This window comes from Lepisosteus oculatus, chromosome 4 (genome assembly GCF_040954835.1).
Source record: "Lepisosteus oculatus isolate fLepOcu1 chromosome 4, fLepOcu1.hap2, whole genome shotgun sequence".
NCBI lineage: Eukaryota > Metazoa > Chordata > Actinopteri > Semionotiformes > Lepisosteidae > Lepisosteus > Lepisosteus oculatus.
Window position 1 is genome coordinate 23,974,774 of NC_090699.1, and position 19,624 is coordinate 23,994,397.

Genomic DNA, 19,624 nt, shown 5'->3' on the forward strand with positions numbered 1-19,624 from the left:
AACAAGATTGATTCAATGCACAATTTCTGTCTTTGTTAAACCATTGCAAATGTCAAAAGTGTTTTCACAATGTTCAGCACACTTTACGCGTGTTTTGGGATAATTTTATTTGGTACACCGTAAGAAGCTTGACTGATTTCTTCTGTGACAATTATAAAAAATATTACAAATAATATAAGTTTACATTACAGTCAGTACATCTGAGCAAAGTGTGTGTTCTGGTGGCATTTGTTTTGGCAATGAGGTCTTCAGTGTGTTCCAGGTCAATCTGTTTTTGCAACAACAAAAATGAGCCTGGAACAAAGCAATTCCCAGACCGACCACCCCTGCCCCAACCTTTCCCAGGAACTGTCAGACTTTCACAGGATACTTGAGTTTTGTGGAGTCTTTGGTGTTATTCTGGCTGTCAATCAGAACAAGGGGGTTGTGCTGATGGTTCTCGATCATGTCGGCCACACTGCTGAACCACTGTGTGAAAACGGAAGAGGAACAGGTGAGTTACACACCCTTTCATTTGACATTGTTCTCCCATCACTACTTAAAGTCCAGTGGTGAAACCTTAATGTGATCAACCTTAGAAAGACTGTTTTGACAACATTGTGGATGGCTCGAAATGATCTCCAGTTAAACACAAAGAGATCAAGATTATTTAATTGGCTCCTCTCATCAAGTCTCAAAATCAGACTGTGTAAAACTCACTTTTGCTAATACAGAAATTCTTCCTTCAAAGTCTGTTAAAAACCTAGGGTGATTTTTGACTTTCCCCTACTCTTCCTGATCATATTAAAATGCACCCTCTGCTGCTGTTTTTTTGCTGCCTCTGCTGCCTCAAAACTTGTTTTCAATGGCCTTCAATTCTTAATTTCAATTGAATTTTAATTTTGCATGCATATATTTTTGTTCACATGATTTATATGTATAATTTATGTAATGTGCCTTAAGAATTCTCTGGGTTCAAAAGTGGTATGTAAGAACAGATACAGATTCATATGTTCAACATAACTACCTATTCTAGTAGAATAATAACTCGAGAAGACAGGACAGCCGATTGTGCGCTTAAACAATAAACAGTTGAAAGTTGCTATTTTTTCCCCACATTATTTTCATTAGAATATTCCGTCATTAGTTTGATGGTAGTTAAACTAAGTAGTACCTCTTCTCCAGCCTTTTCCCTTCCAAGTGCATACTGCTTTGAAGATTCAATGTATCTCACAGGAATGTTGTACACCTTCTTTTTGTAGAATACCACCAGGGTATATGGCTGTTTAGCATCATGACCAGAACTTTTTCGGATAAGAAATGATCCATCCTGTTAATATGAAGTCAAAATATTTGAAGGATGGGGTGTGATTAGGAATGCAATCTAGAACAAAATTAACAGGACTTGTGAAAGAGTGACATATTTGTGTAGTAGTGTGAATATGGCCATAGAAGAGACAATGAGACAACCAAAATGTGGTAACCAAAAATGAAGAGTCTTTACATTAAGGTTAATGATAAAATGTCTGTTTACACATACTGACAGTTTTGATGATGTACTATTTATAAATCACACAGTGGAAAAACAATCGAGAGTATAAAAAGTATAATCAATTAGGTGGCTGCGTCAACATGTGTGTAGGCTGCAAAGGAACAATTAAGATCTGTGGAGCCAAAACGTTGTTACTTTCCTCTTTTTAGCATGGAATCAACCTTCACTTGTTCCTAAAAAGTACAATACTCTACAAGATATAAACACTTTTTAATCAGTTTGCACCCCTGAAGGTAACTAGGAAACAGTGTATACAATTTTAATTTTTGAGCCATTCACTTTCAGGTCTAAAAAGGTTGGATTTAAAACTATTGGTCAGATAAATTTCACTGGAGGCTGAACTGAAAGACATTTAGCACAAGGTGTTAACTGAGATACCATTGTAATGTGTGTCAATTACCTCATTGAATTTTGGCTCATTTTATCTCGATTTCAGTTTTAATTTCCACTGAATTATTATTGTTGCCTCTTGCAAGGGGTCTCAATCAAGCTTACCTTATTTGTTTTCATAAGGGCGTCTTCAGCAACCTTCCGTTCACTAGTGCTGGCGTACCAGGATTTGCTGTAAACACCTGCTTCCTGAAAGGTCAATGACAAAGCTGTCAGGTGCAGATTCAGGTAATGTTCACACCTTGGGTGAAAATGTACAATTCATTGTCAATCATCTGTAATACAATAAATGCAAGCATTGAAGTATTGGCAAGTCTTGCTTGAATACATTTAATAACTCCTTGCAAGGAACCTGGAGCCTTTCCAGCAAAGCACAGGGTTGCCAGGTGGGGAGACACTTTGGACTCTAGGCCACTATAGTACACATACACAAAGCTACAGGGACAATTCCAAGACCATTTCGCAATGGGCTTTGACTGCATGTGTCTGGAATGGGGTGGAACTCAGAACACACGGAGAAAACTGAAGTGAATATGGAGAGAACATACATATTCGTCCTCGAATCGAACCCAGGACTAAAGAACTGTTCAGGGTTCAATGCCCCAGTGGGCACCCTACACCCATTAGTACTTCCAACATTTTAACTTTTTAACAGGAGCTTTCTGGGCATACTATAGTAATGCTGTATTTAAATATTGTCTGCACAAGTTCTTTTATGTTGTATAAAAGCTGCACTTTTGAGTTGTGAGGTAAAAAATGTTGAATTGATTTAGGACTAATCATTTCAAGCTTTTGTTTCACCTGTTCTGCAGCAGTTGGCCCATTTCGAGGCAGAGACCCTCGAGCCACAGTTGAAGGAAGCTCTGTAATGCACAAGGAAGGACATGGCAGTTCTGCTGAAGTGGCAAATTAACTTCTTGTTATTCAGCTGCTACTACTACTGAAGCTATTGATTTTAAGCAAATCTTACAGGTTGATTATATATGTTCACCCTTAATTGTTAAAATCTCACCTATTATTCTGTTGACATCTTATACTAGGACAAACTACATGTGATATGCCTGTAGAAAACAACCAGAAGTAACGTCATACGTGTGAAATTTACACACGTGTAAACAACAGGTGTTGTTGTTGAAATTGTATGGCACACAATTTCAGCAGAAAAATGGGAACTGAGCTCTTTCTCAGTCTGTGGGTGGCGGTGCATGGCCGTACTATGGGTGGACAGTTTTTTAAATGTAATTTTGATAATGAACATGACTCTGGCATACTAACTAAATTACACAACCCCAAGTGGGTAACTTATAAAGGTGACAATTCTTAACTGTCTATTGGGAACAAGAAAGATATAGCGTTAGAAGCGAACTTGAGTTTTCAAGCAAAGAGAAACACTTTGCTGTGATAACTTTGAGTTATAAGCAAATATTATATAGCATGAATTTTATGTGCAAACCTTTGCACATTTGCACAAAAAAACAACTGTCATTTAGATCAACTGACATCCTCTTTGGGAAGAGGCTGAAAATGTAATTTCCAAAATATCCTGAAGTGGCACATGCATACTGTATATCTCATTTATCCAGCATCAAAGTACAGTATCACCACTTAAGCACATTGTGAGAGGTGTTGGTGGGGTCTGTTAATTTAGACTCAAACAAAAGTTACACTAAGATGCCATAAAGCTGACCTGCTTTAGCAGCCCCAGTGGCTTAGCGCTACATAATAAAAGACAGGAACAACACCCACAAACAGGATAAACCAGACCAATGTCTACTGCATATCAAAGAACAGGACAAGCTCTCAGATTGTGAAACAAACTTTCTTCTGACTGTATATAAGAGCTGGGAAACCCTTGCAGTTTATCCGTTATGTGGGGCAGAACTGGTGCGAGTTGTTGAACTTATTGAGCTCAATAAAACTGAATCTGAACAAGACTGTGTCCTGATCCTCTGATGAAGAATTTCCCACAACAATCGTGAGATAGCTTATTATGACAATTAAAAAAAAATGTGTTTTATACAGGGATAAACCATAGTACCTAATTTTATGACAGATTACTACACCAATTATGACCGGTTATCACAAATCGACAGGACATATATTCTGCACAATAAGAAAAGTAGTTTTACTCACTTGGCGGGGTTGTGCTCATTCCTTTAGACAACTGAGGCCTGTAAATTGAAAATACATTTTAGGAGATTAACTTTGAAGCTGGTAAACACTGATCAACATGAAAACAACCACTGAGGACCTGTTAAAAAGGAATTACTTTGCTCTGGCAGCAGGGGGAGGGAGGTCCGTTGCTGTATTCAGGTTATTGTGCTTCATGGCCGTGGGCCTGGCTGTTGGGAAGTGACACAGACCAAACAAGAAGGTTGAGGTGGACATATGATACCAGTGATAATAATGGCATACAGCATCATATTTCAATTTGCAACAAGTGGCAAGACACATGCCAGTAAGTTCTAGTCACTTATTAAAAATGAAAATGAATTTAAGCAACACAATACAAATAATGTATACTTAAACCCTTAGGAAATGAATTTTCACCACTAATTGTTAGTTATTCAAATCTCCCTTATAATCATGTTCAAGTCTGATACTATGAGAGATTGAAATAAGGCTGTAGAAAATATTGGAGCTCACATACCCTTTCTGTGAGGAAGAGACAAATGAACCACGTCTGAAATGACATACTGTATAGTGACTAACACCTGCTTGGTCATGCCGTGTGTGAATGCACAATAGGCAACAGGAAGACTGATAGGGATCGATCTCCACAGTTCAGGGAAGAGAGAGAGAACACGGTTTTGGAAAGCTGCTAGCAGGAGTGTAGAAATGTTGCTAAGACATTCACGGCATGTCTGAAAACATTTGTTGGGCTCCAGCAGTGCTACCCAATGACAGCAAGCTCTTGCGATGACTAAGACCCAAGAACACCTGATTAAGAAAGACCACCTAAAGGAGGCTTCACAGAATAACAGCTGCTAACACATTAAGGCATCATGTAAGACACCCCAAATCCCAATAAAGTCATCACATACCCCTGCAGTGGTAATGCCTCCACTCAGTGTCACCGAGCTGCACACATGTAGCTACGGTGAGTCTCTTTTGGAGATGATAGAGCAACGCATACAGGAGAAACCATGAAAATGCTTGCTGTGTGGTTCTGTGGCAGTAGCAATTATATAGAGGGCCATTAACAAACGTCTGGACACCAAGTGAAGCATCCATTGGACAAATCAGACCCAAGTCCACATGAACCATTACCCTATAACACCACTGGCCAAGCAATTTTGCTCCAGACTGAACTGAGGAACATGCCCGCGGCATCTGTGATTAAGTATACGGCAAACACTGATCCATTGTGGAGCGGAGTCAGCTGAGAATGCACCCTCCAACCCAATGTAATTCTGAACCTTTGTCAGAAACATTCAAATGACAAAATGATGTGCGTCTTGAATCTGGGGTTGTGTTTCTAACATATTTTGAAGGTTTTACACAGGTTTAATATACATTTTACATATGTAAGAGGTTGAACAGAAAAAACAAATTTATCAACCTTTAACATCACCCTCCCAGTTCATGACAGGTTTCTGGAAAGAGAATAAAAAAAGAGGAATTAATTTTAAATTATCTACTTTTATTCATCCATTGGCAGTAAATGTGAAATACTGAAATATTACTTCTATATTTTCCTCCTACTACAGTATATCTACACAGTTCTACACTTAAACACAATGGAGAATGGGCTTATTAAAAGAACATAAATCTTTACTTTTAACAAAATTAACTTTATTTGCATTTTGTTGCACATAGAAAATAAGTAATTTTAGTAGTCATGAGGCGTCACAACATAAATATCACAAGTCTGCACAGCAACATTAGAAGCTCAAGCACAGGTGAGCACAGAGAATGATTTAACTACTTTGGATACTTTCTTTCATTATGCTTCCTCACAAGCCTATACAACACAACAGCAGTGCGCTTGTAGAATTAGTATACAGTAGGTGTCGCATTGTAGACAGGTACTGAGGTTGCAGTGAAAGAGGTCAAACCTGAGCCCTGTAGTCTACACCTCACCAGGCTGGGTCAGGGCTGCATCTGTAGACGTGACTGGGATTGCCCATCTGCAGAGATGGGTAGGCCTGAGCTGACCAAAGTATCCTCAGTATACTGCAAAACCATGTCCTCTTGGATCTGCTAGATGCCTGTGCGCTTAAAGTGCATGTCAATGAGACACGCACCACTCCTCTACTTTGTGCTAACTCTGTTTGTGAGGTACAGTGGAGCTTATAACCTGCCCAATAACCAATGGCTATTACAGCAAGTTGTGTTGTAGTACAATCCTCCTTAACTTTGTGCACATTCCAAAGTTGCAGCTACAAGCTGGGATGATTAGGATTTGAAGATTCCAAATATAAAACGCAATTTTTTCCAAAATGGATTCAATGTATTTTCTTATGATCATACCTTATACTTCCTTTGCCTGTCTTTCCTATTTTTTTTTCCTAAACATAAATACAAAGACGTTCTTAAACTCTGTGCCGCACAGCAAGTCGGCTTGTCATTGGGTTCTGAACATATACACTAGCAAATGTTATAAGCGCTCTGCAGACGTCTTGTGCAAATTACAAAGAAACAAAAGTTAAAACTGGAAGCTGCTGAGAAATGCTATAGCTTATAGAAGAATGCAGCACACTTTCACTGTCAGCAGGCTGGGGCACTAGATTCCCTTACCCTTGCCTCGTCTGTATCTTTTCTAGGAAGAGATCCACTGGATTGATCTTCCTATTGTGAACAGCATGACAAGCATAAGAAAACTCCGCGCTTTTCTACACAAGCACACACCTGCTGTGATTTGAAGTTGAAAAGAATACACAGATTCCTTTCAGTCATTATCACAATAAAAGCTCAGGTCTGAAAGGTGAATAAAGAATAAGGTGAAACCATATTCTTATTCCTTTTCCCTAGTAATTGTTCCATGAAAATGACTGAATCAGTAATGAACTCATGTGGTGAATGTACTTACAGGTTTTACCGGCAGAATTGGTTTCTTCCTGCAAAATAAAGAGAAAACATTAACATTCCACAAGACAGGAGTGATGTCCTGTTATGCTTAGACTTCTGTTGCCTCACAGAACCATCAGCAGAATAACACTCTTACTTACCCTTCTCGTGGTAATGGTGCTGGGGTTTTCAGTGAGTGGAGGGTGCTGGGCTGTGACTTAAGGCTGCTTTCGCCTGTGAAAAAATGATGCATTTTTGTCAGCTCATATGAGAAAAACGTTTATTGCCTACAAAGTAATTGATTTCCGCAACCTGAAGGGAATTAACTGACAAAAGTGTGTGCCAGTATGTAACAATCTGAAGAATAATAAAAACACCTAACGCGCCCAGCAAATAATGATACATCTTTGGGAGTGTCCTGGATGACCACCAGAGGGCACTGTTTATCCAGAGACTAATTCCACCAACTTGACCTCTGGAGCAGCAGTCTACTCTTTTGACTTATGAGGGTGAGCACAGTAGATACAGGTACTAATTTAAGGTTGAGTGTAATTTGAAAATTGAAAAAAAAAATTAGATTCCCCTTCATCTTTCAGATGAAAGCAGCCCAATTTACACAAACCCTATCCACTCACAGATATCCGTTAATGTGAGTGAAAGAACAACACTAAACAACTTTTTTCAGTATTTCAGCAAAAGTGTGCTATCCAAACGAGGGATTCCCCAACTTGGTCCCAGAGGAGGGCACTCCTGTTGCTTTTCATTCCAACTCATCTTTATTGCCTAACTGAAGTCTTAACTGAGCTAACAAGTTGTTTGGGGTTTTTATTTACTTATGAAACACAAAAAGGCAACACCAAACATGTTGAGTCAAAGTCAAACACTTCAGTTTAAATCCTATAATCAAGTCAGTGATGGGTTCAATCATGTAACCGAGAGCTTGACTAGAACCTGCGGCATGTGGATCTCCAGAACTAGATAAGTACAATTCAAGATATACGTACTGTTATCAGGATCACATACTTCATATTCATCTTCATCTACTGGTTCCTGAAAAAAAGGGAGCGAATTTATTTCAAGACATAATTTGAAAAATGTTGGATAATACAGGAAATGTGGAACAGTCAAAGAGAAAATATTTTATGAGTTAATAATTTTTGTTTAAGGCTTTAGACTGACTATGAATGTTTTATACAGTATTAAAAACACAAACGTCTGTAATGAGTGCAGAACTTACAGAAGCAGCAGGTAATTTCTTGATTGGGGGCCTAGGATAAGGAGAAAGCAATTGTGATGCACATATACACTACAATCAGATATTCTTTACTATTTTAAGACTGAACTGTTTGGCATCAGTGTCCCAGTAAACAGCTAATGAGAATATTCTGACTTAAAAAACAAAGAAACACTCTCTAGAGCCAGCAAGACTATTGTAATTAGGAACAAAATTAAAAAATAATTATTATTATATAGCACCTTTTAATACAGAGCATTTTCAAGGCATTTTACTTAAACTGTACTAAAAAACAGTATTGTATGCATAATATGTGATAAAACCCGATAATTCTAAATATATATTTTTTTTAAAAAAAATTAATTAATAGATTAATACTAAAAGGCCATGGAAACCAATGAAGCTTTAAGGCAAGATTTAAAAACCTTAACAGAAGCTGCATTTCTAATATGGTTGGGAAGCAAGAGCATTCCCCAGTTGAGGGGCTGCTGCTGAAAAAGCTCAGCCCTAACATACGACGAGAACTCCTTGGAATGTTTAGCAGTCTAGAATCAGCTGAGCAAAGTGAGACTCCTGACTCAGCGAGACCCTCAGGTGTGTGCAGTGATAACAACACTATCTAGAACAAACAGCCCTTCGCTGCTGGGATCTGGTACCTGGGACTGATGGGGAGAGGGCCGTCTCGTCCAGCAGAACGGGGCTGTGCCTTCGGAGGTGTGGGAGCATTTACCCTTTAAAAACACAGAACAGCCATTATGGTGGAATTTCCAAAATCAACCCTTTTCCCATGGTAAATGTTCAACCAAGAGATTTGATATTCACAGAGGACGGCTGCTACTTTCCTGCAGTTGCAATAACAATACTTGATCTTTACTAACCTGCTGAATGCAGAAGGTATTACCTTTAAACAAAGAAAAACAAAATATTTTTAAACAACATGAAATATGTTTAATTACTTAAATGATAATGTGTGAATCTTATTCTTAAAACTACTTAGAAAAGAAAATATTTTAGTAATTACTTACTGATCTAATACATAATACTTAAAATTTATTATGATTTTTTAAGACACATCAGACTAGAACCTTATAACAATGTACTTTTTTAGTTCTTATAGGAACTCACCTCCAGGTCTGGCACTTCGTACAACTCTGCAACAAAACAATTCAGATGCTAATTAAAAGAAAACACCTGAGACTCTCTAATTCATAAACTGCCATTATGCATGAGAGAAAAGCAATGGAAAAGTCTAGACAAAAACATGCACTAATAGTTACTTTCAGCACTTGCTTAACCCCACCAATGCTAATATTACTATACCATCTAGTCAAGACTACATTTGCGGCTGCTTCTAAAGAGAGCAGGACACACAGCTGGGTTACCAGTGGGCTCGTGAGTTCCTCCAGGAGGTGGAGAGCGCTTTATTGTCGGTTTTGTATCTCTGTTAACGGCAGGAGGATCTGCAGAAACAAATCAAGGAACACTTCAGTGAGTATTATTGCTCATACACATTTTTCTCCTTGCTAAAAAAGGCTGGAATAAGGACCTGCAAGGCCCTTAGTTCTAATCTTACCTTGTACAGAACTCTTTTCAGAGGGCTCGATATAATTGTCATCTTCTCCATCTTCTTTTGGGCAAATGTAATCAGCCTAAAAGCACAAATGGCAATTAAAAGTGGAACAGAAGGCCAGCTTTCGGCCCCCGGGTGTAGGAATGAATATAGCAAAGGGAAAGGGACAAACAGATGGCCTAGGCATAGAAGCAGATATGGAGATAATCATAGTCTAAACGTAGTCTAAAAATGTTACAACAGCAAGGGGTGCACAGCGGCGCAATGGTTAGCACTGCTGGGACCCAGGCTTCGTTCTGCATGGAGTGTGTATGTTCTCCCCATGCTTGTGTCTGCTTGCCTCCCTCACTCCAAAAGACATACAGTATAGGTAGATTGGGAAAAAATTGGCTTAGATGTGAGTGTTTGTGTTTGTGTCTGTGTCCAGGATGTGTCCTGGCTTGCGTCCACTGCTTGCCCCCAGAGCAGATACTGTACAGTAGGCTCTGGCGTATCCCGCAGCCCTGTCCTGGATATAACGGTTAGACAATGATGGATGTTACAACAGCCGGTGAAGTCAGGTACATTACATCATCCTGCTCTGGCTTCTGTGGCTTCACAAGTAACTGTGGTTTGGGTGGCTTCTGAGGAGAGACTGGCTGTTGGGGTCTGGGGATGGAGGGCACAGGCTTCCTTGGAGGGAGTCTTGAACTTTCTGTTCTTTTGTCTGAGTAAAAAAGTATATTACGTATGAAAACCCACCGACAGGATGTTATTTGCGTACGCAGCTGGTTACTCAGCCCCTTATTTCATGGGCTAGTAAACACAAGCACACAGCCAGACAGATTAGAAACTCAGAATTGTTCTGCTAATTGCTATTGCATTGGCAGCACTGTCATTCACTGCTCATGCCTGTTACGTTCTCTGAGTTTGAATTACCACTTTAAAAGTAATGGTGGCTTCCTTACCGTAAATAGTTTTTAGGTGCTGCAACCACAATATCAAACATGCAAACATAAAAAAAGATATTCTTAAACACCCTTCCCTCATCAACGATCAAAATTCCAAACCTCTGTTTTTGCTCAATGTTACTTTTTTGGGGGATGTTTTATGCTGGTTTTGTACATGACAAATTGCATTTTATGAGGCATAAAAGGGATAATTAGGAGGCTCCATTTATGTGGCGTTTATGTTATTAAAACAGTAATTAGCAGAAACTCAGTTTTTATTGTATCCCTAGTTAGTGAAAAGCTTTTTATTTTATCAAGTATAATGATGTTAAATTAGAAAGGGAAGTAAACTTATTACACTGCAAGGCCATGAATGAAGATAGACCTATAGATAAAACCTTCCCATTTCTAACCTATTTATATAGATGAATTACTATACCTGCATAGTCTCCCTTAGACAGAGATGAAACAGAGGTAATGTTCCTTTTCTCCTTTTCACAAGGGGGAGGTTCGTAGCTGTCATCATTGTCCTCCAAGGGAACTTCATAGGTTTCCGAGTGGTCATCGGCATTTTCATAATCACTGTCCTGCCAATTAGAAAAAGGTAGGCACTGGATGTTGGATCTGCTCTGAGAGCTTTTACATTCCTTTCCTAACTTCAGTGGATATTGTCCTGTCTTGATATAAGTTCTATGGTGCTGCTCAGATCCATGGATAATGGTTGGAATTGTAGGGCTGCATTATGATTGTTTTAGGGTCCTTTGGTAGAATCTCAGAGAGGGTTTCTGTGCATTACGAAGCTGAGAGTGGAGGAAAAAGTCTATGGTTTGGTTCCAGTATTCAATGTTTAAAATTTTTTTAATTGGTTCACAACAAATACATGTTGATCAGTACAATTATGCAAAGATGTCAAGAAAAAGAAAATGCTAACTTCTAAGTGCAAGCACTAGATGTGCAGCTCATCTTTACCTAGTATGTTCTTTCTTTTGTGTGTCACACAAGTAGTACTTCTGGTAAGACCAACATGATTGCACGACTGATCTCACAAAATAAACACAAAAAACAACAAGATAATTTCTGTAAAATGAAATTGGATGTAATCAATTTTGGTATTTTATCCTAGTCAAACAATGATTATATGTTTAGAGTCATTATGTTATGATGTGATGTTCAAATGATAAATTAGATTACAGAAAATTAAGTCTATCATGTTACTAATTGCAACAGCAGCACACAGTAATCTTGTATTTGAAAAATGTGTTTTCATAATAAATTCCACAAAGAAACCAATATGTGAGTTTTTGTTTTAGATATTTTAAAATAGACCTGTTCACTATAATCATCTTGTTGAACACTTCATTCTTTACAGCTGTAGTATTTGAAATAATTAACATTTAATAGGATAATCACGCTCACTTTGTGACCAGTTATTCTTATCCTTATTTTACCACAGAATACTGTTTCTTTGCTTACTTACAAGAGAGTTAATTGGAGGCTTTGAGTTATTCGCTGTTAATTTTTATGGATAATTGACAACAGTTCTCTCACTGCAATAGTGCAGTATGTAAACTGGAATTTTACAGTGAACTGAAAGAATAACAAGAGGGTGCTCCTTTGTATAAAGACATATATACTGTATATGGATGAGATTAATTTAAAATAAATTACTTAATTAAGATGTAAAACTAAATAAAGAGGTAAAAATGCTATTGAAATTAATGTCCGTTAGGTCTCAGTTAATGATTTAGTCCCGATATGATCAAAATGCACTTTCAATATAAAAAAGCCAATTTTCTAACACCTAATTAGAGGCAATTTGTTTTTGGCAGCAGAATCAGGATACTGTGTTCTTCAGAGATAAAAACAAATTTAAGAATTCTGAATTGCAGTCTGAAGGACAGGGTCCTGCTCCTGGAGGGGCCTGTACGCTTACTACAGCAGTGCCTGAAGGGCTAGAACATGCTTTTAAAATGCTCCTCAACAGGAATGAAAATCCCCAGACCCTCCAGGACTGGGACTGGCTATCCCTGTTGTAAGACAACAACAAAAAATAGAATAAAAAACAGAGTTGTAATACACTTGATTCTGTCAAAAAATATTACAATGCCATTTGATGTTTAAATTAACATGACAAAACAGAACACACAAATAAGAAAGGCATCTAATCTCTTCTGTAGAGAAGCCCGAAACAAAATCATTTTTGCATGAATGGGCAATTTTTTCAGCTAATCAGATGTCATCAACTTACAAATTCTGTTTCTGACCATTGTTCATCTTCATCATCTTCATCTGTGAAAGAGACAAAAAGAGTGCATTTAATGACTAAAACATTAAAATAAAAATTAATATTATTGTCACTGCTTGGAGCTATATCAAGTACACACAGAATACACACTAGTAAAGGACCAAGCCATGAGATGTATTTCTCTGTGAAGTCACACATAACACAGTATTTGTAGTATAGAATACTCAGAGAAAATGTCTGAGAATTTTGTATATGCTTATTTAAACACTGAACGAACTGGCTCTTGCACATTATTCAGGACAGGTCTATTTTATTCATCATCATGTAACCTACAAAGAATGCTGTGCAAGAAAGAGAGAAAGGGGACTCTTATAAGCTGTAATGTGAATTATTTTATGCTTATTGCAAACACAGGCAGGCAATATGTCTACTTTGCCCTGCAAATAATTAAAGGGCTTTATTCTCAATCACAATATGCTGTCCAAGTATAGAGGGAAATGACTTGAAAACTGTTACCATGAAATTCTTCTCAATCAGTGTGTGTTGTCATCGATACAATACAGTATGTGACCAACATATTAATTGAGCACTGACTATACAACACTCCCCTCATAAACAAAATACAGTCAAATGATGCATTAAAGCTGCTTGAGTTAATTCCAATAGTAATATTTCAGTTGATCATTAATTAATTTAATTACCATAACTTTCACCATAAGTGAGTATTGAATACTGGCTGATTTTAATAGGAATACTTCAATTTCAATTTTTTAAGAACTGTACAAAGAACCCACAGAACCACATCTCACCTGGATAGTCTCTTCTGGGCACTGTTGGTGGTGGTTTGTTGGTTATCCTACAACAGGTATTGAATGAAAAACAAGGACATTCTCTGAGAAACAACAGCAACACACATTAGTAGGTTAGGAAGCAGAAGCCTGACAGGGAAAGCAAATCCATTCCAGATGGATGAATGGCTTCTGGTACTGTAGGATTAATAAAGACAATACAAAATATCTGAAAATCAAACTTAATATTTGTTAGTGCATTCAAGAGAAGCAAATCTATATTCAATGTTAGTGAAACAGATACTAAACACTTAAGTTACACATGAATGTTAATTCGACACATGCGGCTTTAATAATGAAACATTATTCATTACCATTGCACACATCTATGCAATACAAAAGATGCAACACTCAACTTGTAAATAATACCCATCTAATTGGATACTGATGCATATATGTTTCTTTTGTAAACATTTGCAAAATATTTGTAAATGAGGCTAACAATATCTTAAGAAGCTATGTGCAAAACCTAAAGTTTTTCCAGGTACAGTATATACAAATTCATAGGTATATAGTATACACAATACTAAGACTTTCATCAAACCATTATTAAGTTAAACGAATCCTGTCAAGATCTCTTATTTTGTAGCATCAAAGTTTATGTTTCTGTACTGTGCTGAAGATAGACTTGAGGTCAAAGGTAGGTGAATGTTTTTTTTAAGCACAACTAAACACTAAGTTTATAACATTTTCATTTTCTCTTAAAACCTGCAAATTCTGAGTCACAAGTGTTTGCATAAATGTGTATGCTAAATACATATGGTAGTTTAAACACTATTTCGAAATAACTGTGAGTACCCTTTAACAATGTTCAAACCTAATTCACCAGTCTGGCTCCTATCTACCTAGATGGAACCTGCAAATCCAAACCTGTGCCAACTGTCACGACTGATCTCAGTTAAAAACGGCTGTTCAGTATCTTTACAACCTTGAAAGTACAGAGGAAGTAACTGTGTGAGGTAAGTCACCTCCATCCTAGAACTCAAATTGATCACATGCTACCACCAAAAATAATGCAAAGGCTGTATTGCGTAGTTCACCTATTATCATTAATATAACTTATTATTATCATCATCATCATACACTTATTGATTATGCATAATTAGGCTATACTGTTATGTTTAATTAATGTATTTTTAAAATGTGTTTGCCCCAGATAAAGGTGTCTGTCAAATGATGGTCAAAATCAATATTTGTGTTGGCTTTTTAACCAAAGAATTGTCTTACATCAAAGAATGTTTGAAGCAGTCACATATTTGCACTGTGTTCAATATTAGTACTAGAAAGTATGTGCACTTAACATTTTCAAATTCACAATATCACCAACAAGACGTTGCTTGCATTTAAACACATTTAACCCCAAGTCTGGTTAAAAACCTTAAGTTCAAAGATCGTTTATTTACAAGGCCATAGAAAATGAGTACATTTGTTCAGAATGTTCATCATTCTCTTACAGGACTTCACTACAATTCCCATATCATGTACTCTTCCCACTGTAGTCCTTCAGGATCACTGGCTTGGGTGTTAGAAAGCAGAAGAGCCTATAACTACACAGATCTAAGACATGACACTCAGACAGCACGGATGCAGCACAGGATCTTTCAAAAATGTTACTGTGACAGGATTATTGCTCAGCGACACAAAGGGCAATGACATTTGTGCATCACAGTTTCATACCGGTCCCAAGTGTTTTTTCCAGTTTTGCGTATAAAAGCCACTTGCTCATTTTGAAACCTGCATAGTTAATAGAAGGGAGAATAAAGTTGAGTATACAGAACATATAACTAAAGTAAGCAATAATGTCAAAAGGTTCATTTCAGCAATGCATACTGTACCTGAATGTATCAATATGGCACCAAAGAGGCATTTTGGTGTCCACTATAAAACAGATGGAAACTTCCTAAATTTGATGTTAAGAGAATTACCAATTACACAACTAAGGTTTTCTCTCCTACTGTAAGTCATCTAGATAACAGTATTGAAGCCTAGCTGTCTATTGTTGTTATTACTCCACAGTGTCTTTGTAACACTGTACAACAGGGAGGTGTATTAATGTCCTGAACCAGCCCATTACTGTGATGGCTGTGCTTTTGGTCATTGGGTCCTTGTATATTTGAGGCGATTACAGTTTTGTTTTTGTTAAAAAACATGCGTTAACCTTTCATAATTTATCTTGTTATTGCAACATGTTACAAACAAAAACCCAGTAAAAGTAGAAAAATTTGTAGCTGAACTGTAAGGTATGCAAATTATCTTGGGATCCACCTCCGAGGATCCCAAAGTGCTTTATTTGTGGAAGTGGACACACTTCTTCCACCACTGACATCCTGCTCCCACGCTGGGAAGTAAGCAACAGTCATTATCTGCCTGCTGTCTTACTACACAGCAGTTCAGGTGGAGAAGTGAAACTACCCCACCACACTTGAATTAAGGAGAACCTTAGGAAAGAACTGAATTCAGCCAGGAAACAGGTCTTAACATCCCTACTCTTTTGAAAAGACTGAAAAAAATTGTGATCTGAAATCTGAATTAGAAATACATATTGGTTAGAGCATAGCAGGGTATTAAGAAAAAAAACAATATTACAAAATGTGGAATAGTACGTGACATTTCTGAATGTGGTTCTCTTTTAAAAGGAGAAGAAAGCTAGCAAGAAAGAAACATTTTTCTTCATCTGGTTTCAGTTTGCTTAAAACGGAACTGTAAAAATACGGGAAATTCATAATTTTTTCTCATTTTTTCAACAAATATTAGAGCATTGGCCTAAAAACATGATTAAAATTCAAATCACATTGTTTAGTCATGCCCTTATTTACCCAGTGAAGTTTTATAAAAACAATAAGGAGCTGATTTTAAATGGATCTGATGGTAAAATTGTACAGTGGACTATTAAGACCTCATGCTGAATATAGTATACTGTATTCAGTTGTGGTTAACATGATGAACAAAACACACATTACCACTTAGGAACCTGTCCAGAGACATGCAAACAGGTCCCTTCAGTAGTTCAAAGGAATATCCTATGCCAATAGGCCAAAAGAGATGACTATGAGGGAACCTGATTGAAGTGTTCAAAATCCTCAAAGGCAAAAGGCACAGATAGTGTCAACGAAGTGGATTTCAGAATCAACAGAGAAATGGTTTAGAACCAATGGACAAGGGGGAACTAAGGGCTAGTGCTATAAAATTAGGAAACACTGTGTTGTAGAAGTCAGGAAAAAATTAATCAGTCATGCTGTTGAAGCTGGTACCATGGCATCTTCTTTCAAGGAGCAGGAAGAAATCCTCACTTCAGTGAACTACTAGTTGCCTTACCTTTGCAGATTTTCTTATGTTGAAAATATGAAAAACTATTAATTCTTAGCTATATTTTCACAAGGTCTACAAAATTACTTTTTATAAAGTAATACATTTTTTAATCATCATCTTGTATAATTTCTTTTAAAAGAAGTTTTAAAAGTTCTTTTCATGTTTGTAATTTTTTTCTTTATGTTTTTTTAAATAAATAATACAAATTGCTTTCTAATGGTTTATGTTAGTATTTAGTATACTAGTAACATAGGAAATAAACTATTATTTATACTTTGTCACAAATAAAATCCATTCAAAAAAGGCTGATGTATGCTCCTTTATTATCATGAAACTGTTTTTTTAAGTTCATGTTAATCTTAATGTAAGAATGGCAAAGGTTCAGGGATGGCAATTTATAAGAAAAAAAGGTACTACATGTTAATCACCAATGGGAACATATCAAATCCAGAGTAAAACTCTTGTTTGTATCAGTTTAAAAAACTGTTTAAATATTACAGTCAACCTTGAGAACACTGAATTCTAAAAACAGAAAACTCACTTCTTGAACTTGTTCATAATGCCTCCATCATTCTTCTTTATATCCTGCACCATCTTTTGAAGCTGCCTATAAAACAAAAACATTACATTTATTTGTTAAATGTACAATATACAGTACAGTGGATCGCCATAACCTTTCTAGAACAGATTTTATTAATAAGAGATTTGGTAATAATATGAATGTGTCATTTTCAGCATACACCCAACATGGGCGTGTGTCATGGGCATGCTTTACTTTTTCAGTTCCTTACCTGCAGCCCACCAGTATGTCTTGGTTCTATTTTAAGCAGCACCACTAAAGAGCTGGGAACTCGGTAAATTGGTTCAATTAAGCCAATGGGACATTAAGAATGGAGCTGGAATGAAACCTGCTGAAACACTGTGTCTGAATGAGCAAAATGGGAGTCCACTGTTCTTCAGTAATAAGAAATGTTGTGTGTAAATACAAAATATTCGAATGGATTACAGAGTCCTTAACACTGTAAGTTTTTATACACTCTCTGTGGGTTATAAAGACAAGATGTGAATTAGGAACAAATGTTCTACAGACATACTTGGGTTAGTCCACTGCCAACATTGCTTCTAATTACAGTCAGAGGCAAACACTTCTAGTGGCTTATTGAGACATGTCATTACATCGAAACAGCTCCCCATTAACCACTCCTTCTCTTTACAATTAAGTAGAAAACACCATATTCTTTTCTTCTGGTGCACTTTTGCTTGTGGTGCTGAATGGGAAATACCACTTATGGAAAGCAATAAATTACTGCTTTCAGGGTTGTACTGAAGGTGCTTTCTTTATCAAGTAGATAAATTGGGTGAAAAGCAACATCAGGCACTTTACTCAGAATAACAGATACTGTACGTGTGGACAAAGAATGTATTTGATAAGAAGAGTGTAGAATTTTACATGGCAGCCTACACCATTAGCTGTGTAATAAACTGAAGTGATCTCATGAATATCACTGCTCAGAACTCACAGACTGTAACACGTGCTGTTGGCATACAGACAGGTCATGGTGATCAGAGACTGGAGCCTTTACCATCAGGTGACATGATTTCTTTTATTGCTGTTGAAGCCCTGTCCAGGTGTCTGATCATGGAGAACAACGTGAATGCAAACAGGCACAACAATATCTTTAACCCTCTTTAAGCTCATACATAACATGTCAAAAAATAACCTGCCGCATTGGCAAAATCCTCAAAGCCTGGTAATGCGATTAACATGGCCTCCTTCAGTATTTGTGCTTTACACTGCTTCTAACTGCACTTTTCAGACCTTGTTCCATACCTTGTTCGTATACATAGACGACTGAAACACTACTCAACACCTTGCTGGGTTTCTGATTTTCTTTTATGCAATGTGGACTGGCTGAACAGGTTTTCCGTTGAGACAAACATCTTCTCACATAAAAGGATAGGTTGTAAATTGATTGAACAATAGTGAGTGCACCGACCCAGTGAATATGAATTCGCCCTGCTTTGCGCAGGCTAAACCTCCCTGATATTTATTTCAGCGCCCAACAGTATTTGCATTTGAACAAAGATATGAACAAAGGAGACCTTCTTCTTGGTTTGTCAATATGCAGTACTGTATTGGACAGAGACAAAACTTTTTAATAACTGTGCAACAACAATTATAAACTGTTATAATAACACTATGAAGATACTACCCTTAACCAAGCAACTAAACACTGGTGTAATTTTCCTCTGACCTGAAATTGCTTATCGGCGCACAACATTCAAAAGAGCTGAGCAACGCAAACATACTAAATACCGTGAACAGGCTTCGAAAAAATTCCTTCTAAAATGACATACAATTTATCAAAGCTAATTGTATGTTCGGTTGCCGTGAAGCAACATAACACATTATGCGGCCTGTTTCTATGTTGTAATACGATGATGCAACACTTCTTGGGTTTGTACTGTCATCTGACTTCCTTGGACAATTCAGAAGTGAGAATCTTTTAACGCATAATTCCTGGAAGCAAAGTTGTTTACCGGTATGTATCTTATTG

The 19,624-nt window shown here is 37.1% G+C and overlaps 1 protein-coding gene across 7 annotated transcripts in view; it reads right to left on the reverse strand.

The window, feature by feature from the left end:
* Positions 1-88: 88 nt before the first annotated feature.
* The window catches only part of blnk (B cell linker), a 42,982-nt gene continuing 23,446 nt past the window's right edge, over positions 89-19,624 (reverse strand). For 3 of the 7 annotated variants that reach the window (XM_015346701.2, XM_015346705.2, XM_015346704.2), the window contains 23 exons: positions 17,608-17,673; positions 15,435-15,491; positions 13,719-13,765; positions 12,913-12,953; positions 11,104-11,251; positions 10,305-10,441; positions 9,739-9,814; positions 9,548-9,625; positions 9,291-9,316; positions 9,044-9,066; positions 8,822-8,896; positions 8,169-8,199; positions 7,936-7,981; positions 7,093-7,165; positions 6,954-6,981; positions 6,662-6,712; positions 5,484-5,517; positions 4,191-4,263; positions 4,055-4,092; positions 2,723-2,784; positions 2,027-2,110; positions 1,154-1,309; positions 89-468 (listed from right to left, as the gene is read on the reverse strand). In XM_015346701.2, coding sequence (XP_015202187.1) covers positions 352-468; positions 1,154-1,309; positions 2,027-2,110; positions 2,723-2,784; positions 4,055-4,092; positions 4,191-4,263; positions 5,484-5,517; positions 6,662-6,712; positions 6,954-6,981; positions 7,093-7,165; positions 7,936-7,981; positions 8,169-8,199; positions 8,822-8,896; positions 9,044-9,066; positions 9,291-9,316; positions 9,548-9,625; positions 9,739-9,814; positions 10,305-10,441; positions 11,104-11,251; positions 12,913-12,953; positions 13,719-13,765; positions 15,435-15,491; positions 17,608-17,673 — 1,567 coding nt within the window. In that variant the 3' untranslated portion in view covers positions 89-351. The remainder of the gene's footprint in view (positions 469-1,153; positions 1,310-2,026; positions 2,111-2,722; positions 2,785-4,054; positions 4,093-4,190; positions 4,264-5,483; positions 5,518-6,661; positions 6,713-6,953; positions 6,982-7,092; positions 7,166-7,935; positions 7,982-8,168; positions 8,200-8,821; positions 8,897-9,043; positions 9,067-9,290; positions 9,317-9,547; positions 9,626-9,738; positions 9,815-10,304; positions 10,442-11,103; positions 11,252-12,912; positions 12,954-13,718; positions 13,766-15,434; positions 15,492-17,607; positions 17,674-19,624) is intronic. The other 4 variants (XM_015346703.2, XM_015346707.2, XM_015346706.2 and 1 more) reach the window with 2 other exon arrangements.